The sequence below is a fragment of the Corapipo altera genome, unplaced genomic scaffold (assembly GCF_003945725.1).
Source record: "Corapipo altera isolate COAL_440 unplaced genomic scaffold, ASM394572v1 46, whole genome shotgun sequence".
NCBI lineage: Eukaryota > Metazoa > Chordata > Aves > Passeriformes > Pipridae > Corapipo > Corapipo altera.
The window spans coordinates 4,917,432-4,932,166 of NW_020884883.1; the positions used below are offsets into that span (position 1 = coordinate 4,917,432).

General features: G+C 38.9%; 1 protein-coding gene across 25 annotated transcripts in view; it reads right to left on the bottom strand.

Moving 5' to 3' along the window:
- Positions 1-14,735, bottom strand: part of MYT1L (myelin transcription factor 1 like) — a 326,870-nt gene that overhangs the window by 78,708 nt on the left and 233,427 nt on the right. For 18 of the 25 annotated variants that reach the window (XM_027640988.1, XM_027641004.1, XM_027641001.1 and 15 more), the window contains one exon: positions 399-1,376. In XM_027640988.1, coding sequence (XP_027496789.1) covers positions 399-1,376 — 978 coding nt within the window. The remainder of the gene's footprint in view (positions 1-398; positions 1,377-14,735) is intronic. The other 7 variants (XM_027640991.1, XM_027641005.1, XM_027641006.1 and 4 more) reach the window with 1 other exon arrangement.

The following is a 14,735-nucleotide window of genomic DNA, read 5'->3' on the forward strand; positions in this document are numbered from 1 at the left end:
TCTGTAATATATGCATTTCATAGCTGATTGACTACCTGCTACATAACCCCTCTCTCCAACACAATTCCCTTGTTTTTTAATTATTATTATAAAATATATTAAAAACTTGAGAAAAATCTTTGCCTCTTTCAACATGATCTCTTATTTGGTTTGTTTCCCTGAGAAGTTACTTTTTAAATTTAGCCACTGATATACTGTACATATTTCTAGCACTGCAGAATGAATACTTTCATTTTATAATCATAGCATGATGTTATTTTACAAACATGTCATACTATAATTCTAATAAAATTCCCATTATGTGGAATTAATAATTTCATTTCAGAAATCTATGCAAAAACTTAACATGTTAGCTTACACTTTCTCATGACATAACATACGGTATATAGAAATATTACCTTTACCATAATATGGCTTTTTGACATGGCCGTCACTGGGTTTAGGCTTCCTGTCATCTCCAGAAAGGTGTCTTGGAGACTGTTCCTCATATGATCTCATATTATCCCTCCTTCCAGCTTCCACTGCCATTTTTTCTCTCATGGCTTTTGCTCTCTCAGTTTCCAAAGCAATTGCTTTCTCAAGCAGGGTTAAGTTACCTTTTGTCATATCAAACACTTCTTCAGACCTATCTGAAGTAATAGAGGTGGTATCATCGTCTCTTTCATGACAACCATCCTCCTTGGCACAGCTAGAAAAAGTCCTAGATCTGGGGCTCAACTGTTCTTCAAGCCTCATTAGGTTCATCATATCAGAGTAATTCCGGTCTGGTGTTCTTCCTTGGAAGTCATCTTCTTGCCTGACATGCTGACGAGTGTTCATGTTTTGCTGTTGATTTCTTTCCTGTGGGTTTGTCTCACTGAGTTTCCTAGCCAGATCAAAACACTGGTTCCTTAAGCACTCCAAACTGCTGAGACACACCTCTTCGTCACTCTCCTCCACTATTTTTTCTGTAAGTCCATTGTTCACAGGCTTCCCTAGCATTACAAAGTTCATATTCCTATTATCTTGCTGTGAAGTATTGTCTGCATAATTTCTGTCATTAATGTTTTCTGAGAGCACTACACCATGTCCTTGTGCTAACAATTTAAGGGAGTCCACTGTTTCCCTAACAACATCACTGTCTAAATCTAAACTCAGCTCACTTTTCCGACCGATATTTTCATTTTTGTCACTATCATCTTCCAGACTATTAGATGTATTGCTGTTCATTTCTGATTCTGTCCTGGCTCTGTATGCTGCATCCTCTGCAATTTTGCCAAGATTTAACAAAGACTTGGCCACCAGTTCATCGTAATTATCATACTCATCATTATTGTTATCGTCTTTTTCTGTGTCTTGCATTATTCGAGTATTGTGACAATTCATTTGATGGTCTTCTGCATAAAAAATAGAAACAAAGAAAGAAACAAAGAAAGAAAGAAAAAGGAAAAGAAAAGAAAAAAGTGGCTACAATTGGAACTGTTGTTGCAAACGCACGGACAGAAAACAAACTGCATGTCAAATATTGTTAATCAAACAGCAATTCTATAACACTATGGTTGGCCCATGTGAACTGAATTTCTCTATACTCCATAAGGCTATTTTGTTTATTTTCTATTCACATGAATTTCTTTCACAGAACCGATAAGAAATAAGCAATCAAAATGCTAATTACTACTGCTAAATATTACGGCATAAATACTTATGTTTCTCCTTTGCTTTTATATTTACAGTTTTATGGGGCTTATTACAATCACATTATTCATATGACATAATCGCCTATGTTTCTGACTTTTCTCACTCCTGTATTTCCTATAAATATGGTAGATGGTAGAGGAGTGAGCACTACTGTATTTATTCTCTTACTGATGAACACCATTCACCAAAAGAGAAAGAAATACACCAAGCAGGAAAAAGTACCATTTTTAGCACCATACACACCATTAACATTAGATGACCAGTAACTACACACAAAGATTAAAATGGCATTTTACTTGGTGGATCATCAGTAGAAATCAAAATCTTTCAGTTCAACTGTGAAGAAGTAAGAATTTTAAAAGAGCTGTTACATGAAAGGAAGATAGAAGCAATTATATGCACAATATAATTTGAAGTAAATATGCTAGCCCAAATTATATGGCCATAATATATGTATGATAGGGCTGTTATCTACTATCCTGTGTACTGTAAAAAAATGGTGCAGAGTTACCACATTTTACTCAGCTTTGTTTTAGTAACTGTTGAATAACAGAGGGATAGCTTAATAAGATGGAGCCAATGTGAAGCCCTGAGGGTGAGATTCATCTCTCCTAACTTTAGACATAAGCAAGACCGGTATCTATATCTGAGTAAGCTATTTCACGTTCCCATCCTTAGTCAGTAAGAGAAGCAGACACTTTAAGGACAGGCCCACCTGATCTGGTCAAGATTATCTTCTTGAGAGTAAAACTAATAACCACTAAAAGTGCCTGCTTCTCTTCATTGACAACAAAGGGACTCAGACTAGATGTCTATCTTAAAGATATCCAGATTCGGTCAGATGAATATCATCCAGAGAGCATTTTCTGGTATCTCAAGTTCACTCAGAAGTTATGTCATTCTTAGACCAATTCTTGAAATAAATATACATGCATGGTTACTTACTAATGAGCGTCCCATAAGTTATACTTTGATAATCGGCTACCCACGCAATATTTTAACATTTTGCATCACAACTGGAAAAGAAAGATCCTAAATCTGTCATTACAGTGACATGCTAGGCCAGTTTTTCAGCTGGTGCAAACTGAAAGAAATCATCAGAGCTGGGACAATTAACACCTGCTCAGGAGCTAGTCCATCAACTTCTGATAGCATCTTTTCAGCTTAGATGTATTTTCAACACTGGTACACCTAAACATGTAGCATTTTCTAAAGTGTGACTCTTATGTTTCAGGTTAAACAAACTAATGTGGGAAATTTCAGGTAGTAGGTGGCTTGTGCACTAACATTTTGATAATGGGAAATAATGTTTGATAAAAATAATTGTAAGCCAGTGGACAAGATGATAAATCAGAGTTTTAAATACAAAGCTCAACAGCACAATAATTAATATTTCAGCCACAAGATAGTATTCCTTCTACACAGTGGTTAGGGATCCTGGGATGATAGTAGGCTGTAGTTAAGTAGCAGAACTGGTTGATGACTAGGCAATGTCTAGAGAAAAAATATTCTAATGGTAAAATATTATACCATATCTATTATCTACTTGAATACAGAGGAAAAATAATTAATAGGGAAGATTGCACGGCAATTTTTACATTACAAGATATTCCAAGTCAATAGTGGGTTATCTATTTATCATAAAAGGTGGTCTTATTTTCTTTTCTGTGTTTCTCAAGATCATAATAATTCACATTTATGTTTCAGTACCACAAAAATTAAGTATAACAGAGTATCAGATTTTCAGTGTAAAAGTAAGGATTGCCCTTTACACTTCCTATTTGAAAAATGACCATTTTGAATAACTGCACAGAAGGCGGCAATGAAGGACTACTGGATAATTAATTTGTGCTATTTGAAAAGCAAAAGTTTTAATACACTAATAATAATTTCTAAAGTGAAATGTACAGACAAATCCCACATTAATTTAAATAATAAGGATAAAACCTGATGCCAAGAAGATTATTCAGTAGAAACAGCTGCTTTTGTGGGGTGTTTCCTGTAACTACACCTGATGGGCGGTCAGGAGTAGTAAAAGAAAAACCAAAGTAATCAAAGAAGCAGCAAACTATAGCTCCAAAATTGCCAGTGCCTTCAACTTTAGGATGAGGTATCTACAAACACTGGTGAAATCAGTCCAAATCTAGCTCTAACATAATGCTGAAATACAGAGTAGAAAAAACCCATATTTGCTCAAGTCGTCCTGAGAACTGCTTAGGTACGTAGTGACTATTCCAGGTCAGCTTTTGAATTGTGTAAAGTTTCAGGGATTTTTTCTTTTAAAAGGGAGTTTATGTTTGGTTTTACATGAATAGAGTCACGTAAATGATCACCAATGGGAGGAATACGTTATACTTTGCCTCCACAAATGAAAAGTCAAAATATGAATCATGTACTGTATGAGAGAAGACATCTAAATTCCTTTTGAGTAGGAAAGCTGGGTGAAAGCTGTAACTATAGTATTTTTTATTCCAGTGTTTGGTTGTATCTTTTTCAGTAAGTGGCAGAGGAGGAGAAAGTGTAAAGCATTAATTCCAGATGAGAGAGGCAGGAAAACAAAATATTTAAATTGAGTTTCATTTCTCCTCTTTTAATTTCTGGCCTTTTCTTGCATCCCCTCTCTTTAACAACTATTTTGCTCATGTTTCTTATCTCCATGCAACAGTTAATTTTAATGAAAAGGATACTTATGCATGCCATATCATCTCAATAAACAGTTGGATTCTGAGCTTGCTCTGGTGAGGCACCTGCATCACCTGTTTATTAAAATGAAATTTTAAATACTCAATCAGTTTGTGTATTAGTTAAGGGTCTCCTGGAAAGTATGTTAGATCAGCAGCTCTATGTGAGCATATATGCCTTTTCTCTGATTCAGCTCTGTAAAATCTAATCTCTCTTTCATTTCACATTTCTGTGATTCCTAAGATTTAACCTTTAATTCAGTAACTACCTTTACACAGTGCTGTTTAATGACTGCAAAATGCATAGAACTAGAACACTTACTCCACCCTTTGCATAAATTTCGGAACCGGTGACACAAACTGAAGTTTTTTATTTGGTGAAGAGGCTGAGTTGTCTCACAAAGACACAAGTTAGCCAGTTTAGGTGAAGAACACACAAAGCTGATATATCCTTTTTCTGTTAGCTTTAGGGTTGCATGGACACAGAATACACAACACAGTTTAAAAAGAATATCAGATTATTTTAGCTCTCATCCACACAGTACCATGATAATTTAGACATTCTTGTTAATTTGTTCTTTTTAACTCCCAGTGGATATAACAAATGACAGGAGGAAATTATAGTGAAGAATAGTGTAGAATAGCTACAAAGAGCTGGAAGCCTTTAGCCATCTCAACAGAAGTGCACTTGTATTGCACTAAAAAAAGTGAATAATTTGATTTCTTTTTGCACCTTTCATCCAAGGATCTCAAAGCACTTTACAAACATTATTTTAAAAAGCCTCACAACACCCCTGTGAGGTAGGTATTTTAAACCCATTTTACAAATGGGAAATTGAAACACAGAGTTGAGTGACTCTTTCCATGTCATACCGGGAGTCATTAGAGAACAGGGACTATAGTCTCTACACCCTTGATTGTTTCCTCCTTTTGTTCCTATCACATCCATATTTAACCCATTTTTTGGTAGAAGAAATGACTTGCTGGTTTTAGTGTAGGGAGTCATGCAAAACAGCACTTCCCTTTTGAAAAGGAAAATATATAGCATTTAGACTGAGAGATTCTGCAGAGAGAGGCAATGATACTTCAGTAATAGCAGCTACATTCTTACCAAAGGACAAAGACTTCAAAACAAGACTTTCCAGATCTGTTGTTTATGTATTAAATTACTCACTTTCTCTCAAGCACAGGAAAACACGATGGCTAAGAAGCTGAACCTATATGTGGTCACACAGGCTTCCTGCCCAGATGGATTGTTTCATTATCCAGGCAGCATTGCCTGGTGTAAAACACTTCACTGCTCTTGCCATTGCTACTTGTCAATTCCTAAGTGCTCAGCATAAGATACTACTGCACCACCATTTTCCTCCCTTTGAGCTGTAATGTGAGGTGCATGCACACATCTCCACATTACAATTTGTGATAGCTGGCCTATGAGAAATATTTAGCATGGCAACATTGGCACAAATGAATCCCAAATCTTAGAAAGTCACAGCATCATATGGGATGGGGGGCTGTATGTACATTGCCTTCTCCTCTGGCAAAATCTCATGAGTAAGGAAACTCAAGAGATGGAAAACTCAGTGAGCTCTCAACTTCTTCACTCCACACAGAAGAAATAGAGCACTTGTGTAACCCTCCGAGGACCTAAGCAAGGTCTCCTAAAAGTCTAAACAGTCCTACTAACATACGATTTGCATCAGAGCCCAAGCCTTCGAATATGCCTATTTCAGGGACACACTGAACATTGAAGTTGACCTGTGCATAAAGAATCTTTTCTTCATCTCTGCAAAAGTTCCTGAAGTTCTTTTACTCTAAGTGCTGTAGGTAAAGTGACTCGTTTTTATACTACTTGATTCCTTTATGGATTTCATATAACTAATGAAAGGCAAAAGAAAAAGAACTGTTCACTTAGTTACTTGATTCAGTATAACTATTCCATTACATCTCATTTTTTTCCACTCATCCCCCTCAGCCTGCTACAGCTACTTACAATTGTTATAATAATGGGATTTACTGTTGACTCTCTTACTATAATGATAGTATTCAACTAATAACCAAAGCTCAAAGTAAAATAAATGAAGAGTAGAAGTCATTAAGCATAGCAAGGAAGTTCTGAGCTGAAGAACACAGCACATCACAGTAGGAGTCAGTATTATAAACTAATAGTGAGGACCACAGTGCAGCAAGCCCATACAGACTTTTAAATATACATAATTTTCTGGCTTACCATGTGTTTTCTTTCTTTTTTTCTGTTACATTTTGATCTTTGAATTTTCTATAGGTTCCACTTTTTATCTGGTTTTGCCTGCTCAAAAATTAAGTACAACTTTCCTGTTGTGAAGTGATTATTGACATATAAAAGCATTTCATCTTTTTCCTGCTTTTTGCTATTAAAATATATTTTAAACAGAATATTAATAAATTATTTTGGCATAAAAGCATTTTGAAGATCTAGTTTTCTGTAATCTTTTTCTTATGCCATCCATATGACCTATTATTATGCCTCTACTTATGTCAAACCTGCATGAATAGCATCCTAATCTGCAAATATTCACATAAAGTATTGGTAGAATATGGATGTTCTTACCTGGGTTATTCCTAGTAACATAAAGGGAGAGAGCATCAGTTAATCCACATGAATGGGGATGCAGCGTACTTTTAAAATTTAGGTCATCTGTTATTCATCCACGTTTCCCACTCCAGATCCCTATGAGCTACCTGTATCAGTTCAGTTTTGGAAAAGGATCTGAGGATATCTGACAGCTCCTCTGACAAGACCATGACTGACGTAATTTTGCTTCAAGTGTCAGACTGCAACAGCTTCTTAAAAATTATCAAGATTCTGACTCAAGCCAATATGTTTAAGATTTTGTCATTTCACCACAAGGTGCAGCTTGCCTTTCTTTGATCTTAAGAGATTGTCACATTTCATCTACATTGCCATGGAACCATGAAGTTGCTGTAGCAGGAAGGGCCCTTGGAGGCTATCTGGTCCAACCCTTGCTCAAAGAAAGTGCCAGTTTAGACCAGATTATCAGGGTCCCATTCTGTCAGTCCAGCTCTGAATGTCTTCTAGGCTGGAAATACCACAGCATCTCTGGGAAATCTATTCCAAGTGTTTGACCACCCTCATGATGAAAAATTCATTCTTATTTCTAAATTGAATTTCTTTTTTTACAACTTGTATCTCTTGCATCTTATGCTGCACACTTACATCTTCTCTCCACTCTCCATATAAGTAGCGCAAGACAAGCATAGTTCTCCCCTTACCCTTGTCTTCCTCAAGTGAACAAACTGTTTTTTCTCAGCGTCTCTGTACATCATGTGCTCCAGCTCTTAAACCATCTTGGTTGTTCACCACTGAACTCCAGTATTTCAAGATTTTCTTGTGCTGATGAGCCCAAAACTGGATCTATTGCTCCACATACAAAAGTGTAAGTGCTGCATAAGGGGGAATAATCACTTCCTGCAGACTTCTGGTTACTATCTCCAGTCTTTTCATCCTGATAGCTAAACATTATTTCAAAAAAGTCAAAAGCAATGAATTTGCTGTCGATTACCTTTTTTTCTCTACCACAGAGAAAGCAGAAAACACTTTTCAGTTACCTACAGGCATCCCTTTAAGTAGAAAAGGTCCCTGGTTGGTATGGAGCCTGCTTGTTTAGTTTTCAGTTATCTGCAATATTTGGTATGAAGGTACATGTTTAGGTTCAAGAAGGAATCTGCTGGGATTATCTGTGAAAAGAAGTGGATATGCTGGGTTTGCAAGGGCAATACAATTTAGCCAGTCACTCCCATCTGGTCCACCCTTCTTTGAGAATCAGGTTCAGGCAGCCCTTAATTGTTTTAACCTGACTTCTTTCTGGGCAGATAATGAGATGGCTTTAGCTGATGATTGGTATTCATTTCATCCTACTTCTTCTCCCCAGGAAATCTATATGAGGGAGGGGAGATATTGTCTCATAGCCTTATAATGATTCAGTGGAGACTGGTAGTTTCTTGCTTTCTCTCAGGTTTCCACAGCTCAGCAGGGTAGCAGGGAATGAGGAAGCCAAACCTATTCTCCAGGCACTGAGATCTAGCAGGGAGACAGCAGGAGAGCTGAGGACCAGCTGCACTGATGGCAGAACACCCACTCAGAGAGCTCTTGGTACAGAGTTTCTCATGGGGTTAATCCTAAGACTGCTCAGGCAACAGTGACCCGTGCCTATACCCCACCCATGATCACTGCTTTACACAGAATGCAGCCTGAAGAACACATTTTCAGTTCATAAAGTAACATTTTCCTTCCCACACACAAATCTCTGAGAAAGACATGTTGGAAACTTTCAGTATAGGGATACATCATTTCTTTTTACTGGTTTCATTTCAGTTCAGATCTCTGATTTAGTGTCAGATCTCCATATTGAACGTCTCCATATGAATTGGACATCTAGACTCTGTTTACAGGCAATGGACAAAAACATGCATCCTGAGATATGATTTTTCATCCTAAGATAGGTATCTAAAGTAGATTGGCTGAATTATTCCCTAAAAGTGACTATTTCTCTTGATTGGTAATCAATTAAATTGATGGGATGAATCCTATCCCTACTGCTTTTACTCAAAACTCAAATTGATCCTTGATGAATTTCAACGTATGACACAGTAGGAACTGCAGGGAGGAAGGAATGAGGGAGCTACCCAACAGGAACTATCGTTAGGTTGTGGACAGAGACATGTTAGGAAAGGCTGGTGTGGATGAGATAGTATGGATGCTTTGGATGGGAGAGATGCTTATGATTGCATGATCTATATGGAGAAAATTATATCTTTTTGGATGTGTTTGATCTCCATTATAAGTTTAATTACTTTTTTATAGTTGTGTTTGATTATCAAAGGAAACCTGCTGGTGCTTTGATAATAATCTGACCTGACTAGCAGAAGGGACAGAGGCACACATCACTGTCATTCTAGAGGAGAGAGAATTGCTAAATATGGTACGGTTGAAATTTCTTCTCCCTGTCTCTCTTTCTATCCTCTCAATAAGTTCAGTGCCAAGGAATCTGTAAAGACAAAGATGTGCATGAGTGCCAGACTTCAGACTTCATCTGAAATGTAAAGCTTTTCATTAGGGTGTTTGTATTTTTATTTCTTATCCCCCCATCCAGCTATTTCATCTACATTTGCCTCATTCCCCATCTTTTCATGACAGGGAAGGCTGACTAGTACTCCACAGAATAAGGAGAAACTAAATATAACAGATTCTTTGCCTCTTTGGTTATAGCCATTCCAGTGTAAACTAATTAGGGACAGAACACCAGACCAAGCAGAAGCATGTAATTATTCATACTGCTACATGCCTATCTCGTATTGGCCTTTTCAGCCACCAACGCACTTGTAACAAACGTGGGTAGAGCCCTTCCCTTCTTCGTTTGTGAAGCCTAGCCGTGATACTCTCAGTGAGGCCTCGGCATGATTGATAGTCAAGTGACTTAACACCTTTCCAGCAATGTCCAGACACACTGAAGTGATGCCAGTTAGGGACCATTCCCAAGTTTGAATGTGGTAACCCTATTTTGGAAGGTAAAAGCTTAGCTGTATGCCCCCAAGTCATGCAACAGTTGAACTCAGTATGAAATGAGTGGACTGTGGTCTGTTTTATTCACTCACATAGATATGATCTGATTACTGAGAATGAAGAGACAAAAGCAGGAAAATCTGTAAGCTGGGATCAATGGAAAGTGCACTGTTAACTGTAGCCTCAGAAGGAACGAGTAAGGCAAATGTGAACCTACTCTTAACCACGTGGACTGAGTTTGCACAGCAAGGTTCTGATAGCAGGGTGGCTACAGGGGTGGCTTCTGTAAGAAGCTGCCAAAAGCTTCCCCCAGGTCCAATAGAGCCAATGCCAGCTGGCTTCAAGATGGACATGCTGCTGGCCAATGCTGAGCCCATCAGTGATGGTAGTAATGACCCTTGGATAACAAAGTTAAGAAGAAAAAACAAAGTTATTTAGTTATTGGTCAGAAGAAAGTCTGGCCAGAGAAGAGAGGAGTGAGAATATGTGAGAGGAACAACCCTGCGGATACCAAGGTCAGTACAGAAGGAGAGGGAGGAGGTGCTCCAGGCGCTGTAACAGATTCCCCTGCAGCCCGTGGTGCAGACCATGGTGAGGTAGCCGTGCCCCTGAACCCCTGAAGGTCCATGGTGGAGCAGAGATCCACTTGCAGCCCATAGAGGACCCCACATCGGAGCAAGCAGATGCTTAAAGGAGCCTGTGACACTGTGGGAAGCCCACACTGGAGCAGCCTCCTGGGAGGATCTGTGGCCCCATGGAGAGAGGAGCCCACACTAGAACAATTCTGCTGGTAGGACTTGTGACTCCATGGAAGACCAACACTGGAGCAGCCCATGCCTGAAGGGTTGCACCCCATGAAAGGGACCTGCAATGGAGGGTTTTTGAAGAACTGTGGCCCATGGGAAAGACCCACATTGGAGAAGTTCATGGAGAACTGTCTCCCATGGGAGGGACCCCAGGTTAGAGCAGGGGAAGGATTTCTCTCCCTGAGGAGGAAGCCGTGGCAGAAACAACATGTGATGAACTGATTATAACCCTCGTTCCCCAACTCTGTGCACTGCTAGTGGAGAGGAGGTAGGGGCTGTGAAAGAGGCTTTACTTTAGTTCTCATTATCCTACTCTGATTTTGATTGGTAATAAATTCAATTAATTTGCCCAAGTCAACTGTTTTGCCCATGACAGTAACTGGTGAGTGATCTCTCCCTGTCTTTATCTCAACTCAGGAGGGGAGTGATAAAGAGTGGCTTTGGTGGGCACCTGACATCTAGCCAGGGTCAACCCACCACATCATGCTACTCCAGTCAGTCAAGAACTGTGGACTTCAAAAAAGAGAAAATGGTGACTCAGTGGTGCAGGTAGTTCTCGGCCAGCTACAAGGAGTCTTTAGTATCTGTTTGTTTGCTATCTATATCATGTGCACAGATGGCCTATGTGACTGGAAGAGTCTCTGAAGGAGATTAGAGTACCAGACACCTGTCAAATGCAGGAAATGTATACTATGGTAACAGATATAAATCACCTTTTTATGTCACTACAACATCTGCAAAGATATTTCCAGTGAGGTTATTCCAACAACTTGTTCACCTAAAGGCCACACAGTGCTACCATTTTTGAAATTGTTAGCTCATCCTTCTATGAGGGATTTCCCAGTGCTGTTCAGATCTGCACTGGAATGTCTGTCCTGATGATGAAAACTTGTGTCTTTTAAAAGGAGAGTATTTGCTGGACAAATTTAAACACCTACATATTTATATAGATTTCTATACATTTCCAACTAAATATATACATGCCAGCTACGATGGCAGTGGCTTTGTTGCCAGTGTCACAGTGACTAGAGCAGCACAGTCTTGGTGCATGACATCTATGCTGAAACTCTACACTTGCAGAAACAACGAGCAATGAAGTGGATTGTCATGTCATGGCTGGGCTTCGCAAATGAAGATTTGGGAAGGCACTATCCACATTTGCTACAGGCACGCCGGTGGCTTATGAGGCCAATACGTGACAGACATATCTGATTGCAAAAGGCACAGCAGAAAGACTCCTTAGATGGTGTATTCTGCAAGGCACGGTTCTTTCTGGGTTGCCTTTTTTCCTCGAGAGTGATCCTGCGTGTGTTCTTGAAGGAGACAGCTGCGTTATAGATGGCGTGTCTCCAGGACTCCCGATTGGAGGCCAGAGTAGACCAGTTATGGTGATCAATATGGCCAAGGCTGAGATGTTGTTTCAGGGAGTCCTTGTATCTTTTCTTCGGGGCTCCTCTCTTGCGGTAGCCAGTGGTAAATTCACCATAAAGCAGGATCTTAGGGAGGCGGTGGTCCTTCATCCTGGAGACGTGCCCGGCCCATCGCAGCTGTGTTCTCAGCAGCATGGCCTCAATACTTGTGACAGCTGCTTGCTCTAGTACAGATGTATTGGTCACATAATCTGACCAGCAGATGTTAAGGATTGTACGGAGGCAGCATTGATGGAAGTGTTCTAGGAGACGTAGGTGGTGGCGGTAGATGACCCATGATTCGGAACCGTATAAGAGAGTAGACAACACTATGGCTTTGTAAACACTGATCTTGGTGTTTTTCTTCAAGTGTTTATTATGCCATACTCTTTTGTGGAGTTTTCCAAAAGCACTATATGCCTTAGCTAACCTGTTGTCTATCTCTCTGTCGATCTTACCATCTGAGGAGATGAGGCTACCAAGGTAATTAAACTGTTGGACTGATTTGAGCTCTGATTGGCCAATGGTGATGTGGGGATGATGGGGAACTTCCTGAGGTGCAGGTTGATCAAACAATTAACCTCAATAGCCAAATTTCCAAAGTACACACACGTACAGAGATAATCTTACACTGTACAAAACTGAAACCTGAGTCTGGTCTCAGGATGCTTCCACTCAGAAGTTATTTTGCTTGAGTTCACTGGTGAAAATAATGTACTTGAGATAAATTCAGTATATTTACTTCTGCCTGAAATTATTTTTGGTTTTTTTTTTTTCACCCTAACATATTTTCACTTTCAATTGCCCTTTGTGTGATTATTTTTAGGCTCTAATCTCATTAACTTAATTTTCTGTGCACCAAAATGTCTGAGCTACTTAGGAGCCAATGGAATTAACCTATCCAACATGAACTTTTCCTCTCTGTCCCTTTGTATCCGGTGCTGTATTATGTTTTATGACTTCAGAATTAATTTATTAAACGGAATTGCATCAAATCCCTTCCTAAAACTCAGATAAACTATGTACATTATTTCCACACTGCCTATCTTCTCAATGATGCACAATTGCAGATTTCAAGCAAAACACATACTTGCTAAAGGACAGTTATTCTTTCTTTAATTAATACATTGCTATTACTTTTAGTTATGCATTTCTAAACAGTTAGTAATATTGGCTCATTGCTGTTTGCATCTTATCGATAGATCAAGTGTAGTTTAATAATCCTTCTTTTCAATATTATAAAAAGTTTCAGAGAGTCTACACATTTTGGATGGGGTTTTAGAAGTGCTCTGCCTGCATCTGGTTCTGATTCTACTAATGACAATGATATAAAGTTCCATCACTAAGGTGTAAAGATGCAGTAAGTTACAACACATCATGAACTACAGGAAAATGTTCACATATTACTAGGGAGGGGAAAATGTAACAGAAAAGATTGTGGTGCATGACCTATGGGTGTGGGTATTTTGTCTAGCCCTGATCTTCCACCTCATAGCCTTTTAATTGTTAATTTAAAGATTCTGCATAATGCAGATTCTAGACTGCAGATTTCACATCAGTCATTTCCTGCTGTCTGGGAAGGAATCCTAGCAGTATATTTCACTTGGTCTCTGCAGTACTACCATGCTGACCTCCTAATCATTCCTTTACATTTTTCTGCATTTTTTTTCCCTGTATAAGCCCTGTCCTCTCTTTTACATTTGGAAATTATTGTTTCCATTTCTGTGTCAGAAGACCCTTCAGCCATTGAATCAAATTTGTAAATGTAAACTCATACCATATCTTTAAGGGGGATTTCAACATGAATCACTCACAAAAAATCTTACGAGTAGCAGCAGTAATTTTTTCAAGACTTTCAGATTAGACTCCTCATGTGGCATGTTGAATAGAAAAGAATAGTCATATTTCTATTTTTCTTGGTGATACATCTATGCTTATCTGTGGCTTAAACCTCTGAGACAACATTGATCAACTGTTCAAGGCTCTGCTTCTACATGTACTGAAACAGCTCCAGCCTTAAGAAGCTCTCTACCTATCTAACATTTAAGCCCTGAAGGATTCTAGATCTTAGGTCTTTTTATACATAAGTTCCCAGAGAAACCTAATCCAATAGGTATGCTCTTACGCACACATAGAAGAAAACAGCTTCCCATGAACTGTTACTTTGACTGCCTTGCCTAATTTGTAGCCAAGGGGAGAACTGCCTGTTTCCTTCTGTATTTTCTCTGCTTACCCCTTCCTGCCCATTACCCAGGTGAAATACATTGTTTAGCGGGTCACTCACTAAAGAACTATAAGACTAAGAGTATAAGCTCTCACAGTTTATGTGAATTCAACACCACATTTCCCATGAAAGTTTGCTAGTCACCACAAAAAAAAGCTAAACTGGATTCCAGCTCCATTAGGAAGCAGAAAACAGAAGAGTAAGTCAAGCCGTGAGACAGTTAGAAAGTCCTTAGAGCAAAGACAGAATGCAGCATGTCCTGCTTTTCCAGAAGAATGACCCTCTTTGGTCTATAACAGTTCTGGAATATTTTTTTGAGGGAATGAGAGAGCTCCATTAGAATGTGTAAGAGTGTTGCTTATGCAAAGTAGTCTC